At 41.9% G+C, this 21565-nt stretch overlaps 1 protein-coding gene across 1 annotated transcript; it reads right to left on the reverse strand.

Moving 5' to 3' along the window:
- Nucleotides 1-199: 199 nt before the first annotated feature.
- LOC143102955 (myosin-4-like) lies at nucleotides 200-15969 on the reverse strand. Its single transcript, XM_076266748.1, has 39 exons — nucleotides 15766-15969; nucleotides 15148-15291; nucleotides 14907-15063; nucleotides 14574-14601; nucleotides 14364-14475; nucleotides 14172-14264; nucleotides 14002-14065; nucleotides 13796-13894; nucleotides 11212-11315; nucleotides 10930-11068; nucleotides 10701-10819; nucleotides 10118-10267; nucleotides 9810-9980; nucleotides 9410-9719; nucleotides 9144-9229; nucleotides 8959-9046; nucleotides 8684-8801; nucleotides 8476-8599; nucleotides 8202-8338; nucleotides 7833-8088; nucleotides 7397-7639; nucleotides 7131-7307; nucleotides 6872-7017; nucleotides 6697-6787; nucleotides 6211-6600; nucleotides 5770-5896; nucleotides 5246-5364; nucleotides 4874-5070; nucleotides 4596-4779; nucleotides 4221-4386; nucleotides 3960-4084; nucleotides 3498-3806; nucleotides 3154-3357; nucleotides 2866-2991; nucleotides 2608-2778; nucleotides 2364-2468; nucleotides 1737-1832; nucleotides 1487-1637; nucleotides 200-234 (listed from the first exon to the last, which is right to left on the reverse strand). The coding sequence occupies exons 1-39, from the start codon at nucleotides 15967-15969 to the stop codon at nucleotides 200-202; spliced, it is 5865 nt and encodes a 1954-aa protein (XP_076122863.1).
- Nucleotides 15970-21565: the final 5596 nt, after the last annotated feature.

Below are 21565 nucleotides of genomic sequence, written 5' to 3' on the forward strand. Positions count from 1 at the left end.
AACATCAGAGGGCAAAAACTCACACAAGGGACACAGAGTGACCTCCAGAGCAAAGGGACGAGAGCGCATGATAATCCTCTCATAAGCATTTAAATCAGCCCAACATTTCACAACACAGTGTAAATGCTGGATAAGCCACACATATGATGGAGAATGGAACTTGAGCAAGGAGCCCTCAAGTTTAAATATAGCCAGAAGTTTATCCCTTAAGTGCAGCGTTGCTCTCCGTGCAGTCTGTGAGAAGGAATTGGGCATTGCAGTGAGGTTATCACTATGGAATGGAATTATTTAGAATTTTATGTAGCTTCATTGTGTATTTACAGAGTAGGCTCCTACATCTGTGGCCTCATACATCTTGAAGAGGTAAGGTGATACTGCTGAGTGGGTTTTGTATGTGGTGTCATCGTGAGCATTGATTAAAATACATTGAAAAGGAATTAAACAACACAAGGGTTTTGCTACTGATACGGTACTTAATTTATTGATAGATTATATTTTATTTGAGAAACTGAAATGGGTAAAGGGGTTGTCATTAATGGATGGTAAGGTTGAATGATTTAATGAGTGTTGTCTTTTATCTTCATTTAGTTTCATTTGAGGTTTAAATGACTAATATGACTAGTACAGCATTCAGTAAAGTATTATTGGTGGAGAAATTCAAGGCACGCAAATCAACAAATGTAATTCATTCAACGTCATTATTTGATAATAGCTGGCATTATGTGTATTCCATCATGTGTATATGGGCATTCCACTGAGTTAGACTAATGCACAATATAGCACCCTTTATGAAGTGAGATTATTTGTTTCCATGTATTGTGTGAAAAACAAGAGCCTGCAATGGGTTTTGACAACAACACCAAAGACAAGGGCTGTGTCATCTCCATATCTCCATGCCCTGATGATGCTGAATATAAGATTACACACGCAATACATGAACATCTCTCTTTTTTCTTATTCATCTTCTCCAATGATATTATCTCTGTCTCCCCTACTCGGCTGGGCCCTCTGGTGTCTGTCAAAACAAAGAGAGCACAACAGCAATTCAGAAACCCCATTAAAACAACACCATCATCTGAGGTCTTCTAAGAATGCCATAGTAAATAACTCATTGAAGAATTGTTCTAAGAGCACTGAACAAAATCACATTAAACAACTGAAAGAAAGTACAAGTACACAGTGTCCAAAACACAGATTTTTTTTTTTTTTTTGTCTGAGAGATTTTATTTTTTAATTGTCTGTTTTTAGAATGCCTGGAAGATCTTTTTTCCTTTAATCTACAACATTATTGCTGTTAATTCGCCTGTAAGGAATTTGATGTTTGACAGTGATTTTGACACTGAAACTGAAAAGGACTGTTTTATATGGGATAGAAAAAAAAATAATTAAAAATGTAAAAACCTTTTATTACTGTGTAGTATGTAGACACTGCTATTACCAAAAAGGTTGCATTTTGTATATGCCAAAAGGTGGAGGCCAAATCTACAGATATCTCCACTCACCTTGGGTCCCATGTCTCTGGTTTTGGCTCTCATCTTGTTGACCTGGGACTCTGCGATATCGGCCCTCTCCTGAGCTTCCTCCAGCTCATGCTGCACCTTCCTGAAGCGTGTCAGGTGAGTGTTGGCCTGCTCCTCCTGAAAACATATAAATAGGGTAAAGACACTGGCTAAATAAATAGGGTAACATGGTGTATCACTTGTGTGTGTGTTTGTGTGTGTGTTGGGGTGTCTTACAGCTTCTTCAGCTTGTCTCTTGTAGGCCTTCACTTTGTTCTGAAGTTTATCCACCAGATTCTGCAGTCTGTTCACGTTCTTCTTGTCCTCTTCAGACTGCAAGGCAGCACAGAACACATAGTCCCCATAAAAAAAGCTACAGATTTCAGGCTCAAAACATTTATTTTATTTCTCTCTTTTTACTTCAATCATCTCACAGATCTGTCTGATACAAGCCAATTTGAATGGCATGTGGTATCACATTTAGTAAAATGATCTATTTCTTCAAAAAATCCCAGATTTTGTCTATCATTTCAACCCAGCAGAGGACTAGAAATGCATTAGGACGGAAAATTCAGTAATTTGTAGAACAGATCTAGCCTGGTTAAAACCAGACTCATTCACTGTGTGAATAGAGCCTGTGGATTGTGAAACGTTTCCAACACTTTTTGTTGTCTGATGGAAACGTTTTGTCACAACGTGAATTATGGTGTTCCAGACTAGTATCTCCCTGAAAGGAAATCTAGGTGGGCCTGTCCAGGCTAGAACAGACCAGCACCAGCATCTACTGTATACTGTACAGGCTGATGTGCTGGGCCATTACAGCTTCTCTAGAGAAGAGCAGAGGAGCAATAAAATGGTCTGAACCTGGTAGGTGAGCTCCTTCGCCCTCCTCTCGTACTTGCGGACGCTCTTGATGGCCTCAGCTCCGCGCTTCTGCTCTGCGTCCAGCTCGTTTTCCAGCTCACGCACCTGCGGTCATCATCACAGCAGGGTTTAAGAGGAACAACGCTGTCACACTCATTTGTGCACACTCTCTCTAACCGCCACACATCCTCTCAAACCTCACAATCTGCTGAGACACATAGTACATACGGTAACATACACATACCCTTGTTTCCAGCTTCTGGAGTTGCTTTTTGCCACCCTTCATGGCCAGGTTCTCAGCCTCGTCCAGGCGGTGCTGCAGGTCTTTGACGGTGGTCTCCAGGTTCTTCTTCATCCTCTCCAGGTGAGCACAGGTGTCCTGCTCCTTCTTCAGCTCCTCAGCCATCATAGCAGCCTTTATGGAGGTAATAATACAAAATCATTCATTTGTCATTTCCGTGGTTATTGTTGTGGGTGAAACTGTGAGAGACAGGAAACGTACATCTGTGATGGCCTTCTTGGCCTTCTCCTCAGCATTCCTGGCCTCCTGAGCAAAGTCCTCCATTTCAGTCTGCTGTTGAACCGCATCAGCCTCAAGCTTCTTCTTTGTGTTGAGCAGACTTGTGTTCTTAAATGAAAATGACAGTGTTGGCTTAAAATGACTGCCAGACTGACTGACTTGTAAGAGCCAAATGTTTGTTGAATGCAAACACTTCAACAGAAATAGCCTCATTAACATGGTCTCATTAAGTGGAACTTAGATACGACTCATGATTCCCATATGACCCACCTGAGAGTGCAGGAGTGCCACTCTCTCACTAGCATCGAGTAGCTCTTGCTCGGCCACCTTGCGACCCCGCTCCGTTTGCTCAAGGGCGCCGCGCAGCTCCTCGATTTCAGCCTGCATGAGGTTGGCCCTACGCTCGGACATGCTAACCTGCTCCTTCATATCCTCCTGTCCCCTTAGGGAATCGTCCAGGTGAATTTGGATGTCCTTCAGAATTGAGAAAAACATGTCTTATTAGAATGATCTGTTCAGTACATTCGACTAGAATGCCATTGCTGTGTTTATCTTTTCAGAAGAAAACAAAAATGAATCAGAAAATGTATAACACTGCATGAGAGGCTTCATACCTTAAGCTGTCCCTGGACATATCTCAACTGCTTTTGTGCTTCAATTGCCTGGCGGTTAGCATGGCTCAGCTGAATCTCCATCTCGTTCAGGTCTCCCTCCATCTTCTTCTTGATTCTCAGGGCGTCGTTCCTGCTCCTGATCTCCGAGTCCAGAGTGCTCTGCAGGGTGTCGATGATCCTCTGGCTGCTCCTTTTCAGTTGATCCATCTCCTCGTCCTTCTCTGCAATCTTTCGCTCCACTTCAGACTTCACTTGATTCAGTTCCAGCTGCACGCGGAGGATCTTCGACTCCTCGTGCTCCAGAGACGCCTCAAAAGGAAATTAACATTATGATACAGTGCTACTGTTTACATTGAGCCTGAGGTCACCTTGTTCAAGTAGGAAAGAGGTAACGCATACAGCATAATGACATGTGCTATTCATGTCATAATTGGGCGAAAATGAAAAGGTGAGCTTTCTCACCTCAGCTTCCTCCAATGCTCCTTGGATGTCAGATTTCTCAGTCTCCATCTGCTTCCTTGATTTCTCCAGCTCATGGATACTCTTTCCAGTTTCACCTATTTGCTCGGTCAGGTCAGAGATCTCCTCTAATTAAGGTAGACAATCAGTGTCAGTAGAAGATTAAAATGTTCTTTTGTACTACAGTATATGAGGTTGTTGTGTCAATTAATCAATTACTGACTGCTGCAACAAGTGCATTTGTAAAATGCTCAATTCCCTCACGTTGAAGGTTCTTGTTTTCACGCTTCAAGGTCTCAAGGTGGTCAAGGGACTCTTCATATGAGTTCTTCATTTTGAAAAGCTCGGTGCTGAGCGTTCGGGACTCTTTCAGGGAACCTTCCAGCTCTGCCTGGCATTCCTCATACTTCTGCTTCCACTCAGCAAGAACCTGCCATTAGACACAAATATACATGCTATTGTCTGCTGTTAACAGAGTGAGAACTGCTAAAAATAACATTATCAGTCAAGATGCAAGAACTGCAAACATTCAGAACCTCTGTCCTGCTTACACATGGCACTGTATGTTCCTGAAATGTAGATAAGTAGATCTCCTGTATCTTCACATTTAAAAACTGCAAGTTGACATATACTGAGCACCTTATCAAAGTTCCTTTGCTTCTTGTCCAGGTTGCCAGCCAAGCTGTTGGCCTTTTCCACATCAATCATGAGATCTTCAATCTCACTCTGCAGCCTCTGCTTGGTTTTCTCCAGTGAGGCACATTTAGCGTTCACGGCTTCAATTTGCTCCTCTGCGTCTTGGAGACGTTGGGCAAGCTTTTTCCTGTGAAAAGGCGGGAAATTGTTTCAGCACTTCTGGCTTTATTCACGTAAGCTATGAACAGAACATCCTAAGGTTTTGGAGATAGTCGAATTACTTGGCCTCTTCGAGTTCCTCGGTGCGCTGGATGGCGTCCGTCTCGTACTTGGTTCTCCACTGCGCCACCTCGCTGTTGGCCTTGGACATGCAGCGCTGCAGCTCAGCTTTGGCCTCCTGCTCCTCCTCAAACTGCTCCCGCAGGAGGTCACAGTCATGGCGGGAGGACTGCAGACCATGGGCCAGGGCATTCTTGGCCTGTTATGTTGTACAATTAAATAGTTATGTGTTGTCATTACAGATCATTTTTTTAATTGTTCCCTTGGATATAAATTCCTCTTAATAAATCAGTGCAATAATGTACGCTTTAGAAGGGCATTTTTTCACCTGTTCCTTTGGATATATATTTACTCTCATTGTATCTTTCATTTACCTTTCCCTCTTCTTCTAGCTGTCTTTTCAGCTCATCTAACTGCTGTGTGTATCCAAGTTTGCCTCTGGTCAGCTGTGAGATGAGACTTTCTTTCTCCTCAAGTTGGCGAGAGAATTCCCCTGTGTAGCAAAAACATTTGTAGAGGAAAGGAAAATTCTAAATAAGATCGCTTCTTTGTGTAGCCTATTTCTCCTAGACACAATTGAGCTCAATTGAACACCAATGTATGATGTTGACTGTCTCATATTTCTTAAGTTTATCTAAGAAATAGCCTTGTGTCATCTCAGGTCCAATAGCTCATGTTCAACTTAATATCTTAAAATGCTTAAACAAATTGCTATTCTTTTTCTCCTTATTTCTCCTAAAGGTGGTTTGGGAGAAGCAGGTCAGAATTCAGTATTCTCTACATAAGACTCTATTTATTTCTGTGAAACAAAGACAAACAAGACTGTTGTAATCAGAAGTAATCTTTTAATTTTGGGTAGTCTTCCAGAGGACAGAGGAAGTGGGGCCTTGGCCATTACCATTTTCAGTTTGCAGACGAGCTTTCTCGGCGCTCAGGTCGTTGATGTGCTTCAGGCCCTCCTCGTGTTTGGTCTTAATCTCACTGAGCTGGTCCTCCAGAGTGCGGCACATCTTCTCCAGGTTGATCTGTTTTTAAAACACCATGAAAAATCCATCATCCAGCCTCTCCAATCTGCTTGGTCAGGTCTGAGATCTTCTCTGATTAAGACCACCAATACCAGTTGTAGATTGACAGTTTCCTTTGTCCTGCATAAGGTTGCTGACTGGATTGTTTTGTAAATTTTTGCAACAGATGCAACTGTAGAAGGCTCAATTCATCACCATGAGAAAAAAATGCCTCATAATGTGCTTATTTTATTTCATCATGGTTTTGCAGGTAGCAGTGTTTAGTAAGATTAACGTCATAATGGTATTATTAATTTAAAAATGTAGAATTCTACCTTGGCTTTTGCCACAGCCTCCACGTTGCTGGCCAGGTCGTCGATCTCCATCTTGAATTCGCTCTTCTCCTTCTCCAGCTTCTGTTTGATGCGCTGCAGGTTGTCGATCTGCTCGCCGAGCTCGGCCATGCTGTCGGCCTGCTTCTTGCGCAGGGCGGCGGTGGTGGCCTCATGGTGTAGAGTGGACTCCTCCAGGTCCCGCCGGAGCTTCTGGCACTCCGCCTCCCGCTTCTTGTTCATCTCGATCTGGGCGGAGGTGGCGCCTCCGGCCTCCTCCAGCCTCTCGCTGATCTCCTCCAGCTCCCTGGACAGATCTGACCGCTGCTTCTCCACTTTGGCACGGGCAGCGCGCTCAGCCTCAATCTCCTCCTCCAGTTCTTCAGTGCGGGCCTGAAAAGACAGAGAGAGTCTGTTGCAGCAGCCAAAGATAAGGCAAAAAGTTCTTATTATAAAGTTATGATTATCAAAAAAAGGGCTTGTCATTACCTGAAGCTCCTTTTGCTTCTTTTGAAATTGAGACACCATCGATTGTTCATCCTCAATTTTGGTGAGCAGATGATTTGTTTCAAAATCTTTTCTGGGAAAAAAGAACTCCTGCTCAATTGCGTGTAGCAAGGACACATACCTACACCTATTGTATTTGCGCCAAACATGATCTTACTTCTTGAGTTTTTCCTCCAACTGTAATTTGTCATTCTCCAAGTCCATTACAGACTCTTGGATCAGGTTTAGATCCCCTTCCAGTTTCCGCTTCCCTCTTTCCAGGTCCATGCGGAGCTTCTTCTCTTGCTCCAGAGAACCCTCCAACTATTTCACACATTAAAGTCCACTTCAAACAGTAACATTTATATATATCAATATAATCATCCATTTTACAGATATAGACATAGATATACATAGAGAAAGACAAAGGGACTCACATCATCCACTTGTTGTTCAAGTTTAGTTTTAGCTTTTGTCAAGGTGTTGACTTTGTCTTCCTCAGCTTGAAGGTCATCCAGAGTCTGCTGGTGGGCCTCTTGGAGAGCTTTCTTCTCTTTGGTCAGTTTGGCAATACTTTCATCTTGACCAGAGATCTCCTCTATAAGATTTTTCACCTGTAAATATTTTCATGGACTTCCAGTTAATATCAATGTTGTAAATTGTTTCTGAGATAGGTTTAGTTGCGGTTTTCATAAGTATGCACCTTATTTTCAGTGGCATGTTTCTCCTTCTCCACTTTGGCCAAGGTGACCTCGAGGTCATCGATGTCCTTCTTCAGCTCGGAGCATTCATCCTCTAGCTTCCTCTTCTTGGCCGTCAGCTCAGCGTTGACCTCCTCCTCATCCTCCAGTCTCTCAGTCGTCTCTTTGAGTTTCGCCTCCATCTGTATCTTACTTTTAATCAGACCCTCACATCTCTCCTCAGCATCCGACAGATGCTCCGCTTCCTGGCAATCAGCATCAGATACAAAAAAAAGTAGAACAATTTAGGCAGCAATTTAGGTAAAAACATTATTTAATTAAATTTGAAATAAAAACTGACCTGAACATTCAGTATGTAAATGCTATGATATAAACAGAAATGTTACTAAAGTTATATTATATATTTTTTGAAGATTCTAGAAACCTCTACATGCTTACAGACTGGATCTGTAAGAGCAGGTCATTCTTCTCTTGCAGCAGAGTGACCATTTTCTCCTCCAGCTCCTTCCTCTTGGTCTCCTGCTTGACCAGGTCATCCTTGCATTTCACAAAGTCCTCCTTCATGGTGGCCATCTCCTTCTCTGTCTCAGCGCTCTTCAGCAGGGGTTTGATCTTGAAGTAGAGACGCATCCATGGCCAGCCTTTCACGTTCATGAATGAGCGAAGATTGTATTGCAAGGTATACACAGCATCCCTTTAAGAAAAGACAACAGAAAATTCTTGTAGACATTAAAAGTTTGCATTACTGCTGTTATCTACAGTGTAAAAACATCTAGTAAAACGTAAACGTGTTTGAGCTATAATTACTTCCTGGATGTCATCTTGGAGATTTCCAATCTCATGAGGTAGCCGCGGCACAGGGCTTGAGTGGACGTTACCAACGAGGCCAGCTTCTCGTCCCGCATCTCCTCCAATGTTCCCAGCAGACCCGCTTTGAAAAACACCTGCGTGTCCCCAAGACATTCATCCATTAGTCATTGTAAGAAATGTTGTAACTCCCCTCATTTACACAGAGAAATGCATCATGACATTATTTTATCTTACTTTATGTTATATTTGGTGTGCTCTAGAATGTTCTTACCTTAGTGTGTCCGAAGCGATACTGTGTGTGATCAACATCAATGGATCCCAAAAGCTTCTCGGAAGCCTTCTTGCCATCAATAAACTGGCCTTCTGGAATGGCACTGGCATTCAGTATTCTGTACCTGTTTGGACCCATGAAAGCCGTAATGAGCATGACTCCGGAGGATTAGTTCCACTGGGAGTGAGCGTGCTCACGGTTCATTTACCTCTGCTTGAAGTCAGCATACAATATTCTGCTGGGGAAGCCCTTCCGGCAGATTCGAATGCCTTCCAGGACACCATTACAGCGTAGCTGGTGGATGACCAGATGATTGTCCATTATCCCTGTCATGAATTCAGTAGGCAAACATAAGTTGGTTTTGCATCATTTGCCACATAAACAGAGCGTACCAAAACTGTCTACTGAATGTAAGCAGCATTTTATGACAGATAGAGGTTCAGTGGTTCATTGGTGGTATATTCTACAATGCCTAAACAATACCTGGAGTTTTTACTTCATTGGGAATCAGGCATCGCACAAAATGAGGATGGGTGGATCTTAAGTTGGTCATCAGTTTACCCAGATTCTCCTGCAGGTAGTCAGAAGCCATGGGTGATTAATCAGTGACCAGTGACTTGAAAGGGCTTCAGTGAGTTCTGGACATGGGTTGTGTGGTGCAGGTTTACCCTGAAGACAGCTGAGACGGTCTGGAAGGAGCCGCCTTTCTTCTTGGCTCCCTTTGCCTTGGCACCACCCCCAGCACCACTGGCCTCTTCAGGAACAAGCCAACAATCCAGTCAATCAAAACCATCATGTTCATGTAACTTATTTACATCTATATTATCAAAGACTATGACCAAAATGATAAATAACAATAAATCTAAGTTAAATATGAATATTAATATGAATAAATGTTAATGCAGTTAACTCCTCACTACACAACGAATAGTACCTGCTTCTGCAGTGGAAAAGGATGCATACAGCAAGGCCAACAGCTTGACTGAGGATTTCTGGTAGAGCTGCACCACGGACTCGTTTAGCGGGTCCTTGTTCTTATCCAGCCAGCCAGAGAGGTTGTAGTCCACGGTGCCAGCGTAGTGCACCAGGGTGAAGTGGGCCTCAGGCTTGCCTTTGACAGTCTTGGGCTTCTGGAAGGCATTGTTCTTGCCAAGGTGTTGGTCATACAGCTTGTTTTTGAAAGAGGTATCAGATGCCTTTGGAAACATACACTCTTCCTCGAGAATGGAGAAGATCCCCATCGGCTGAGGAAGAAAAAACAAAGATGCTCATTGGTTCAAGGTTATAGAGAGAGGGAAATTAAATTATAGTTATTTAATGTGAGAATGTACTACCTTCTCTATAAGCTCAATGCAGGCAGCCAAGTCCATTCCAAAGTCAATAAACTCCCAATCTATGCCCTCTTTTTTATATTCGTCTTGTTCCAACACAAACATGTGGTGGTTGAAGAACTGTTGCAGTTTCTCATTGGTGAAGTTGATGCACAGCTGTTCCAAGCTGTTGTACTATGTGAAAATGAAAGAAATACAAATAGTTTGAATTCCATCATTTCAGTATAGAGTATCACAGAGAACAGTGTCTAGTTAACAATAATCCTCATACACTAAAACCAACTATTATATCGCAAAAACAAAAAACTCACATCAAAGATTTCAAAGCCAGCAATGTCAAGCACGCCAATGAAGAACTGTCTTGGCTGCTTTGTGTCCAGCATTTGATTGATTCGTATTACCATCCACAGGAACATTTTCTCATAAACAGATTTTGCCAAGGCACCAACTGAGTTGACCACCTGAAAAGGGTGTATTGAAGTGAATCAAATCTCAACATTCAGTGCTAAATAAATATATTATGAACAAAAACCATTCTGTGGAATATACCATAACTTGACAGACTCTTGGGTATTTGACTAAGTGCTTTCATTTTCACATGTTACTTGGACATTTACTCCTTTGCTATGACAACTGGGCTTATTCATAATTTAAAGTGAATGTAATTTGCAGCCCATGACAAAAATGTTTCCTTGACACTTCAAATTAAGCTGAGGCCCATTTAGAGTCCCATGGACAGAGCTATTTTCCAAATCAAGTGAATGGGGAGGCATACAGGAAGGAGCGGGATATGTGTAGACATCGGCCATATTGGCGTTACAAACTAACCCCATGCATTTCTATGGAGGATTCTTTGGGTGCTGTGTCTCCTCATTAGAAAGTCTCTCGGTTTACCTGTTGGACACTCTGTCCCTTTGTGACATACTCATTTCCCACCTTGACCCTGGGGTAGCACAGAGCTTTGAGCAGGTCGGCAGAGTTCAGGCCCATGAGGTAGGCGACTTTGTCAGCCACTGCAATATGAACATCCGAGGACAAAACATGTAGAAATTAACAGCAGACCAGACAACAGAAATATGACAATCACTACTAGGAACACCAAGACTGGGAAGAAGGGTTTTACCCTCAGTGCCATCTGGTTCCGCCTGCTCCTCACGTTGCTTTTGTTTGAACTTCAAGTTCCCATAATGCATCACAGCTCCAGTCAGCTTGTAGATGCCTAATTTCTCATCGTGACTGAAGCCCAGGATATCAATAGCCGTCTTCAGAAAGAAAAATAGATTGCTATTGCTATAAATAGATAGCTGATTTATAATTTTTGGGGCAATTAGGGATTATTATGAAAACAACAATAGTAAAGAGATACCAAATGCAGTTTTGTATGCAAAAGAAAACAAATACACACATCTGTGGCAACCAGCTCCTCCTTGTCATCAATGCTTGCCACTGTGATCTGACCCTGGCTAATCAATGGGAAATCATACGGGTTGGTGGTGATCAACAGCATTTCTGACATAGGTAAAAAAGACAGGAAGTAAGAGTGAGGATGGGATGACATGACGTCTATCTTCACTGCAGTAGTCTACTAAATTTCAATTCAATTTATTGTGCTTATAGAGCGCCAAAACATAACACATGTATCATGGCGCTTTACAGAATGTAGGCAATCAGAGAAAGAAGGAAAGAAAGGAAGAAAAGGAAAGCAAGAGAGAGGCCCATGGGTAACAGGGGCGAGGAAAAACTCCCTAGAATTGGAGATATATATAGGAAGAAACCTCGAGCAGATCCACGACTCAAGGGCCTGACCCATCTGCCTAGGGTCAGTACATGACAGTAAGGTCTGTATACATGACAAATGCATATGATAGTCGGGTGTAGAGAATAAGACATGGTGTTAAGCACTTGAGCTGAAAGTTACAAGAGGTGGGATGATTACGTATCCGTTATGGTAATTCGTTATTCCTGATTTAGTGACAGAAAGTTCAATAGTCCAGCATTGGGATTGTCCAGGGGAAGGGAGTTTCCGAGGGGCATGTGGTGGGTTGGTGGATGGGCCAGTAATCCAGGCAGAGTTGTCATAGGCTGGTGGTGGGTCGCTAGGCTGTACGGGCCAGGAGTCCAGATAGGGGGCAGTAATAGGGCAGTCGAGGATGGGACTTCAGGTGAGATGGGTGAGAGGAGGGCCAACACACGGATGGTTGATGGCTGGTGATGATATACCTCACAAGTGAGGTACAGTAAGGGGGAAGAAAGAGAGATGTAGAGTGGGTTAGTATTACTGAAAATCAGAATGGTTAATGTCAATAAGTAATCAGTAGTACTATATATTGTTACAGTATACCATGGTGGGAATAGGCAAGAGAGGGAGAGTTGAGAGAGAGAGAGAGAGAAGGGGGGAGAGGAGAGGGGGGGGGTTGTACGGCGTGACACATGAAAAGTCCATGACAGCACTATGCTATAGCAGCATAACTAAGGCATGGTGAGGGGTAGTCGACACCAGCGCAGGTATGGTCAGTGACCACCATCGCACGTGCGACTGGGGTGCCAGTCACACGAGGACTCAGCAGGGTGGTCCATTCCAAAAAACCCTGAGGTGGGTGAATTTCCACGCACCATACCTAACTATGGGAGGCAGTAAAGAGGTATGTTTTAAGTCTAGACTTAAAAATAGGGAGGGTGTCTGCTAGTCGAATTGAGGTAGGAAGATTATTCCAGAGGAGGGGTGCGCGATAGCTGAAAGCTCTGCCTCCTACTGTAGTTTTTGAGATTCTTGGAATTACAAGAAGGCCAGTATTCTGTGATCGTAGCGGTCTGGGTGGGTTATATGGAACTAGGAGATCTTTAATATATTCTGGTGCCTGGCCATTAATGGCTTTGTATGTTAGAAGTAATATTTTGAAGTCAATGCGACTTCTAACAGGCAGCCAGTGTAGAGATGCCAGGATAGGGGAAATATGTTCATATTTTTTAGTTCTAGTGAGTGTGCGAGCAGCTGCATTTTGTATAAGCTGTAAGCTCTTTAGACAGGTGTTATTGCAGCCAGCGTATAGAGCATTGCAATAATCAATCCTTGAGGTGACAAAAGCATGGATTAATTTCTCAGCGTCTGGTAGGGATAAAGACTTCCTTATCTTTGAAATGTTCCTTAAATGATAGAATGAAACTTTGGTAATCTGTTTTATGTGATTACTTAGTGATAGGTCTTGGTCAATTGTAACTCCTAGATTTTTAACACATGTGGATGAGGATAGTCGGAGATCAGTAAATGTAGCCTGTGATGAGGATAGGATATCCCTCATCTTTTTAGGACCTAAAACCATGACTTCTGTTTTATCTGAGTTCAAAAGCAGGAAATTGTTTGTCATCCATGTCTTTATGTCTCGTATACATGTGTCAAGTTTGGCTAACGGAGTCAATTCGTCAGGTTTTATGGAAAGGTATAGTTGTGTATCGTCTGCATAAGAATGAAATTTAATGCCGTGTTTCCTAATTTCTGAGCCTAGAGGAAGCATATAGAGAGAAAATAACAGGGGCCCTAGTACTGAGCCTTGAGGCACCCCATATTTTACCATAGTCTGGGTAGATGGTTCATTGTGAACCTGTACAAATTGTCTGCGGTTGGAAAGGTATGATCTAAACCAAGCGAGTGCTGAGTCTTTAATGCCTATCGAATGTTCAAGCCTGTGGAGTAGTATGTTGTGGTCTATGGTGTCAAAGGCAGCACTGAGGTCCAGGAGGACCAATATTGATATATGTCCATTATCGGCAGCGATGAGGAGGTCATTAAAAACTTTAACTAAGGCTGATTCAGTACTGTGGTGAGCTCTGAAACCAGACTGATATAATTCTTGGATTTTATTCATATGCAAGAAGGTACCAATTTGTTTCGACACTATTTTTTCTAGTATTTTTGACAAAAAAGGGAGATTAGATATAGGCCTATAGTTGGCCAGGTTACTAAAAATAGGCATAACATCATATGAATGTACCAATGAGCTCTGGCTTGTGGTTTGTCATGATTTGATAGAAGATGTGGTAACTTCTTTCATCTGACAGCTGAAATGTCACTCTTGACTTCTCCAACAAATCTTAATAAAAAAAAAAATGTGTAGTCATTGATTACCAGACAAGAAAGAAATATTCCTGACAAATAAAATACTAGTAACAAATAAAATGGAATAGAGGAGAAACTTACAAGTTTCAATATCTGCGGATGCCAGTTTTCCTGTTGTTCCAAAGTGAATTCTAATAAATTTACCCTATTATAAAGAAAGACTTTATTTTCACTTTTTCTCTTCAAAAGAGAAGCATCAATTTGAAATGCTTCAGATCATTTTCAAAATAAAAAAATAGAAATCTACTCACGAAACGTGAGGAGTTGTCATTTCTCACTGTCTTGGCATTCCCAAATGCTTCCAGCAGAGGGTTGGCTGAAATGATTTGATCTTCCAGTGTTCCCTGGGAAAGTCAACATGTCTTGTACAGTACAGTACAGTACGGTATGGTTATAGGCCGACTTCCTCTTTACAACCGTCCGCATCAGTGTCCCTGACCTACCTGTATTTTGCCAGGAGCAGCCTCCTTCTTCTTGTCTCCAGACACTGCAATTGTTGCGAAGTACTGGATGACCCGTTTGGTGTTCACCGTTTTCCCTGCACCAGATTCTCCACTAGAAAATGCACCAGTGCATACATTCAGTGTCATCCGAACACTCAAAGCACGATGGATTGCAAACGTGTTAGAAAGAAGCAAATGAACATGACTCACGTGATCAGAACAGACTGATTTTCACGATCTGTTGATATCATTTCAAAGATACAAAGCATTTATTATAAAAATACTTGATAAAATACTGTACATGTGTCCAATATTATTGATACCTTCATCATACAATCAAATGAAACTTCTCTGTACACTTCAACTTCTCGTCATAGTGATGTCATACAGATATTTAAACACTAATGATGAACTGTCCAGAGACATGATAAGTGTGTGTGCATGTGTGTGTGTGTGTTTGAGTGTGTGTGAGTGTGACTGAGTGTATTTGTGTCCATATCTGTATGTGAGTAGGATATCCTTGTAATATTCTATTGGCCTCACCTGTTAGCATGTTCTGGTATGCATTATCAGACACAGAGAAGATATGGGGTGGAGCCTCCATTCGCTTCTTGCCTCTGTAGGCAGACACCACCTCTGCACTGTACACTGGCAGGAACTTGTAGGGGTTCACAGTGACGCAGAACAGCCCAGAGTAGGTCTACAGTAAAAAGTCCATCATGAATTTCTCGTCCCATGTTAGATGTTCCTTAAAATTCCATAGCATTCCCAGGAAAAAACTTACGTAGATCATCCAGGCTGCGTAACGCTCTTTGAGATTACACAGCACAGATGGTTCGTTGAGGTAGGTCATCATGACCATGTCCTCAATCTTGTCATACTTGGGCGGGTTCATGGGGTGGCAGTCCTCGTCTTTAACGGTCACTGTCTGTCACACACAAAGACAAGGAGCAAACTCACATCAGCTGGGGAGCCTGAAAAGTTGTGGGTTCAATTCCCAGCTTCCACTGTTGTGCCCTTGAGCAAGGCAAATACCCTGAGTTGCTCTGGGGAGACTGGCCCTTGTAATATAATTGTAAGTCACATTAAGTCACATAAAAAGTGTTGGCTAAATGAACAAATGTAAATGTTATCGTGCGTTCCATTTGTACATGGTGACAGCTTGTGACAATCTCGTAAATTGAAATGACATAACTTTCAAGTCATCAGAACTCGCCATGAACTGGGGATCCATTGATTTGTACAAGTCCGTTTCTCGTCGGATGACTTTAGGGAGGCGTGCCGTCGCGTAATTTTATGTAACTTCTTGTTTCTCGGTCATCTTACTACTCGTAAGAAGAGCCCTTCATACAAATGGAACACACAATAAATCCTTAGTGGAAAAGGAGGCCTGTGGGCTCACCTCCCCAGCCTCGGTCTTCACGGTTGCTTTGCCGCCCTCCTTGCTCTGGATGACGCCTTTGACGTACAGCTCCTTGGTGTCAGGGACAAAGCAGGCCGTCCTGGCATCAAAGGGCCGGTTCTGAGCCTCGATGCGCTCCTTCTCGGGCTTCCGGAGGTAGATGGCGGCCGGGCCGAACACGGCCATCTCCGCATCAGAACTCATGATGACTGCTTCACTGTATAGAACATATGAATGACTTTTGATGTATTTTTGATATATTGATTTCTTTGTATTAACAGAGCTATTCACATTTTTAGAATTATATATCTAATGTTGTTATATTAAGATATTTTCCCCCCATACCTTCTCTTCAGTCAGTCCAAAGATGAATTACTTCAACACACAGAAATCTGCTGAAAAACACTACAATTAAACATAAAAAAAAACATTTACAGTATTTACATTTGGAGTCCCGTTATATTAAAAAATACTTTTATGTAACAGAATGCCATGTCCCTGAATTCATATGGAAACTCCATGAGTAGAATAAACGTTGGGGATCTTACCTCCGTCAATCCCAACCTCAGGGGCCTCAGTATAAGAGGCAGAGAACCAGTGGTCCTTTTATGAGGATGAAAGTGCTTGTCAAGCGCAAATGCACACGCTATGTTTGGGCATGTAATACTATGCAAATCTTAATCAAGTCGCATTATCGATTTCTTCTGAGCACTTAAATCGGCAGCAGATCTTCAAGGGGCAACAGGACGTGTCAACACCAACAGGTGACGACAGTCAACCACTCTTGAGTTATTTTTACATGCCTTACATCCTTGAGACCCCTTCACTGACCTATTGCATTACCTATTAGCTGTTAAACAAGATACTTCATATTAAAAGCCTGATTCTGTATAGATAAACTTCATGTTTTTACTGTCAAAAAGACAGTTAAATGTAATGTTGTGTGCAAATATTTTAGATCTATTAACATCATACTTACACACTCTGTATACAGTGCATATCTTGGGGCAGTCTTGTACAATGTCATTTAGGAGGATGAAAGGAACCTAGAGGTTTATTTGTGGAACTGACCGGTGTCAATTACCTCACCTATTCAACCCCTATATCACCACAATCCTCTCTCACCTCCACATTTTTAAGCATCCCCGGCTGACCTTCCTGACAGGTGCAACAATGCATTGTCTACAATCAACTGGACACATAAAAAATGAATGATGTTGTGCCCACCATTTTTATAGTGGCTAGAAATGAGAGACACTAAGATCATCTCAAAATGTAAACCTACAAGTCATCAATACACATACAAATCAAAATTGATCTCTTTATCTAACTAATGAACCTGGGGTCCTGGTTTAGGTTCATGCTGTGTCGGCCACTTAAAGTTGCTCATCAAACGACTTCCCCTGTGTGTGTTGTGCGTCAACAGCTTGGTGCTTTGTTGGAGCTGGGACCCCTGGCTCAAAAAGGCTTTCCACAAATCCGTTCCCAGCAGCGCCTTCCGTTTGAAGGGGCAGATGTTTAGTCCAGCTGGTGTTTTCTTTGCCCCGCCACAAATCAAAGGCTGTCCTCCGCTACCAAATATATCGCTGGTGCCAATGCACACTTGACATAATGTGTGATTCTTGCATTGCGATAATCTGTAACAACTTTTGTTTGACATTCTGAAGAAGCATCTCAGTCGAGGACACAGACGGTACAGGACACCATGTGCACCTGTGCAGGGTTTATTCCTATTCTGGACATAGAGATGTCCAACAAGTGCATTTGTTTTAGCATTTTCCATTTAATTACTGCTAGTATTTCAGTTCTTCATTTTCATATTTCATATTGATTCAAAACTACACACATACTGTACACACATACATATATGGACCAATAGCTCGGCAAAACATATGACTAAACCATCAGATTGAAATTACTTTTATCAAAATTAAATCAAACAAGATGTCTGAACTTGTAAGTAAGTGAACTGAAGGTGCACTGGTCTGCTATGTTCCTCAGATTTAATTAAGTTAGATAAAAATAAACAGGCCTATGATGTAAGTTGACAGTTCAGTTAATGAATTAATTAACACCTAATGACTTGTGGCTACTGTATTTCATGTGGTCAAGGTTGTTGATAGAACTGTTCTTTGTGATCAATGGCCTAAGCCTGCACTCAGTGTTTTAATGAAAAATCTTGAGGAATTTCAACAGAAATGGACAGAAGGTGCCATAGTTAATATACACTACATGTCTATTTGTTTAATGTAAAGTGTTAAACTTCGGTAAAGTTAGACAGAAATTGGCAGATTCGCAAGATTCGCGTTTTGCGGTTCAATAAATCATAGGAGAAACATTTTCATTGCACAATAGAGAGCTCTATCTAACCGTAGTAAGGTAGACAACAAGCTACAACCCGGTTTTCATCCGAAAGAACCGTGTACATACGTGGATTAATAAAACGCATCCCTGTGAGCATTCGGCTGTCAGCCGAGCGTCTAGGGACCGTCTACAAAGTGCAAAAACGAAAGTGGATACAAAGATACATTTAAATAGCATCACTTTTATTGAGCCTAGTGCTGCCAAAATCATAACACACAGCTACTGCTTCACTAGCAACACACTACACGTGCCAATTCCGGGAAAAACGGACTCATCCTATTTATAATATATTTTTAATGGGGGTAAAATTCAATAACTTCACTGTCATTGGACCTAGTGCTTCCAAAACCACAACACATATCTAGGGCCTCCCAAGCAATATGCTACAGCAGCTAATTGTGGAAAAATGGACTCGCCCTATTTATAATATATTTTAAATAGGGGGAAAATTCAATAGCTTCGCTGTTATTGAGCCTTCTCCTTCAAAATTCACAACACACATCTAGAGCCTCCCAAGCAACATACTACACCTGCTAATTAGGGAAAAAATTACTTGCCTTATTTATAACATATTTTTAATGGGGGGGGGGGAATTCAATAGCTTTGCTGTTATAAAGCCTAGTACTTCCAAAATCACTCCACACATCTAGGGCCTCACTAGCAACATACTACAGCAGCTAATTATGGAAAAATATATTTTTATTTAAACATTTTAAATAGCTTAACTATTTTTGAGTCTTGCACTTTCAAAGTCACTCCAGACATCTAGGGTCTCCATATCGTGCTACACCTGCTACTTTGGGAAATTCTTGATCAGCCTATCTTTCATTAATCTTTATTGAAGAAAAAGTCAAGGCAAGCGGCAAGGCCATCCAGGGAGAAAGACAGACCTGGCATGTTAGAGCTGGGCTGTCACAATAAAGAGACTGTAGATGTGTGTAGTACAACCGTAGATGTGTAGAAGGATTGTGGAAGCGCTAGACTCAATAACAGTGAAGCCATTGACATTTTCCTCTGAAAAAAATTATGAAAAATAGACCGAGCCAGATCTTGCCATACTACGAGGTGTAGTATGTTACTAGGGAGACCCTAGATTTGTGGAGTGATTTTTGAGGCACTAAATTCAATAAGAGAGAAGGTATTGAATTTATTCTCCAATACAAAATCATTAAAAATAGGCTGAGCATAATTTCCCAAAACAAGCAGGTGTAGTCTATTGATGGAGAGTCCCTAGATGTGTGAAGTGGTTTTGGAAGCACTGGGCTTAATAACAATGAAGCTATTTCCAAAGCTTACCAGCTTTTCCAAAATTAGCAGGTGTAGTATGTTAAAAGGGAGGCCCTAGATGTGTGTTGTGATTTTGGAAGCACTAGGCTCAATGAGAGTGAAGCTATTGAATTTTATCCCCAATAAAATATATTATAAATAGGCTGAGCATAATTGACCAAAACAAGAAGGTGTAGTATGTTGATAGGGAGGCAGTAGATGTGTGTAGTGATTTTGGAAGCACTATGCTCAAACAGAGTGAAGCTATTGAATTTTCGCCCCAATAAATATATATATTGTAAATAGGGCGACTCAGTTTTTCCATAATTAGCAGGTGTAGTATGTTGCCAGTGAGGCCCTATATGTGTGTTGTGATTTTGGAAGCAGTAGGCTCAATAACTGCGAAGCTATTGAATTTTCCCCCCTATAATAATATATTATCAATAGGCTGAGCGAGTTTTTCCAAAATTAGGAGGTGTAGTATGTTAATACGGAGGCCCTCTATGTGTGTTGTGATTTTGGAAGCAGTAGGCTCAATAACAGCGAAGCTATTGCATTTTCCCCCATTAAAATATATTATAAATAGGCCGAGTCCATTTTTCCCTAATTAACTGGTGTAGTAAGTTGCTTGGGAGGCCCTACACATGTGTTGTGATTTTGGAAGCAGTAGGCTCAATAACAGCGAAGCTATTCATTTTTCCCCCATTAAAAATATATTTTAAATAGGGCAAGTCCATTTTCCCCTAATTAACTGGTGTAGTATGTTGCTTGGGAGGCCCTTGATGTGTGTTGTGATTTTGGAAGCAGTAGGCTCAATAACAGTGAAGCTATTGAATTTTACCCCCAATAAAATATTATTAATTATAATATATTATAAATAGGGTGAGTCATTTTTCCTGTTATTGGCAGGTGTAGTGTGTTTCTAGGGGAGCACTAGCTGTGTGCTATGATTTTGGTAGCTCTAGGTTCAATAACAGCGAACCCAGATAGCAAAGGGGCGTTGAGGGGCGTTGAATCCACGTTTGTTTGAAGTGGCGGAGGTTGATTCAACGTGGATTCAACGCCCCTGTGCTATCAGGGAAGCTATTCAAATGTATCTTTGTGTCCACTTTCAGTTTTGCACTTTGTAGACGGTCTCTAGACGCTTGGCTGAAAGCTAACGCTCACAGGGATGCGTTTTATTAATCCACATATGTACACGGTTCTTTCGGATGAAAACAGGGTTGTAGCTTGTTGTCTACTTTACTACGGTTAGATTGAGCTCTCTATTGTGCAATGAAAACGTTTCTCCTATGATTTATTGAACCGCAAAACGCGAATCTTGCGAATCTGCCAATTTCTGTCTAACTTTACCGAAGTTAGAGTTAACACCTGAGTGAAATTCGCTTTATGTGTATTGTTCTGATTCTAGTTTTCCAAAGCTGGCTGCATGTATATTCAGTATAGATAAGCTGCTACATGGATAACGTTTCTCACCGAGTCTGAAGACAAGCAAATAATCTCCATTGCTCAAACATTGAAGCCCCATAAGGGCGGGCTTAAGTTTAGGCTAAGGATAAAATGATACAGTGACAGCGTGAGTGACGACCACATAGCCACTCAAATTCAGTGACTGAGAAACTGATGGCGAAAAGGACGTAGAGAGAGTGTCATTGCTGCCGTGTCCGAGTATCCTGCAGGTCGCTGTACACACCAATGTGACCCTCCATGAAAACCACATGCGCAACGTATTAACCCTCAACATCAGCCAGGAGTTCAAGAAATGTCATGTACTTGTCAGCTGCTGTCAATTAGACCTGACGTGTGGAAAAAAAATGCATGTGCTTAAAGGAATTACAAACTGAGCTCACAATAATCCATTTTTATCGTGGTGGACTAAGAATGCAATGGAACATCTTTAAATTCCATTGCGTAAAGGCCGATGGGTTTTCCTTCCATGTATACTATAGCGCATGTCTACCTGGTGAGTCGCGTCGAGTGTGATATGTCGACCTTGCCATGCCCAGACCACCTCATGGGACGTAGCTGATGCTACTACAACTAACCAACTAACCATGGCCAACTTCACATTGATACTGCGAATGGGAAGAAAAACACATTTTAAGTGCTGATGTGATACAAACATGTTGGCGTGGCTCGCTACAGTGAGGAAGGCTAGGGCTCCATCTAC

The sequence above is a fragment of the Alosa pseudoharengus genome, unplaced genomic scaffold (assembly GCF_046254945.1).
Source record: "Alosa pseudoharengus isolate Yale_2024_CS ecotype anadromous, Long Island Sound unplaced genomic scaffold, YU_APseudo_1.1 YU_APseudo_1.1_scf_4, whole genome shotgun sequence".
In the NCBI taxonomy this organism is placed as follows: Eukaryota; Metazoa; Chordata; class Actinopteri; order Clupeiformes; family Clupeidae; genus Alosa; species Alosa pseudoharengus.

Excerpts from the sequence above, each read along its gene's own strand:
- LOC143102955 (XM_076266748.1), bottom strand. The coding sequence starts at position 15,969 with ATGAGTTCTGATGCGGAGATGGCCGTGTTCGGCCCGGCCGCCATCTAC. Across the intron at positions 5,365-5,769 it reads TCGTCTGCAAACTGAAAATG|GGGAATTCTCTCGCCAACTT; the intron begins GTAATGGCCAAG and ends TTTGCTACACAG. Across the intron at positions 2,779-2,865 it reads CCAAGAAGGCCATCACAGAT|GCTGCTATGATGGCTGAGGA; the intron begins GTACGTTTCCTG and ends ACCTCCATAAAG.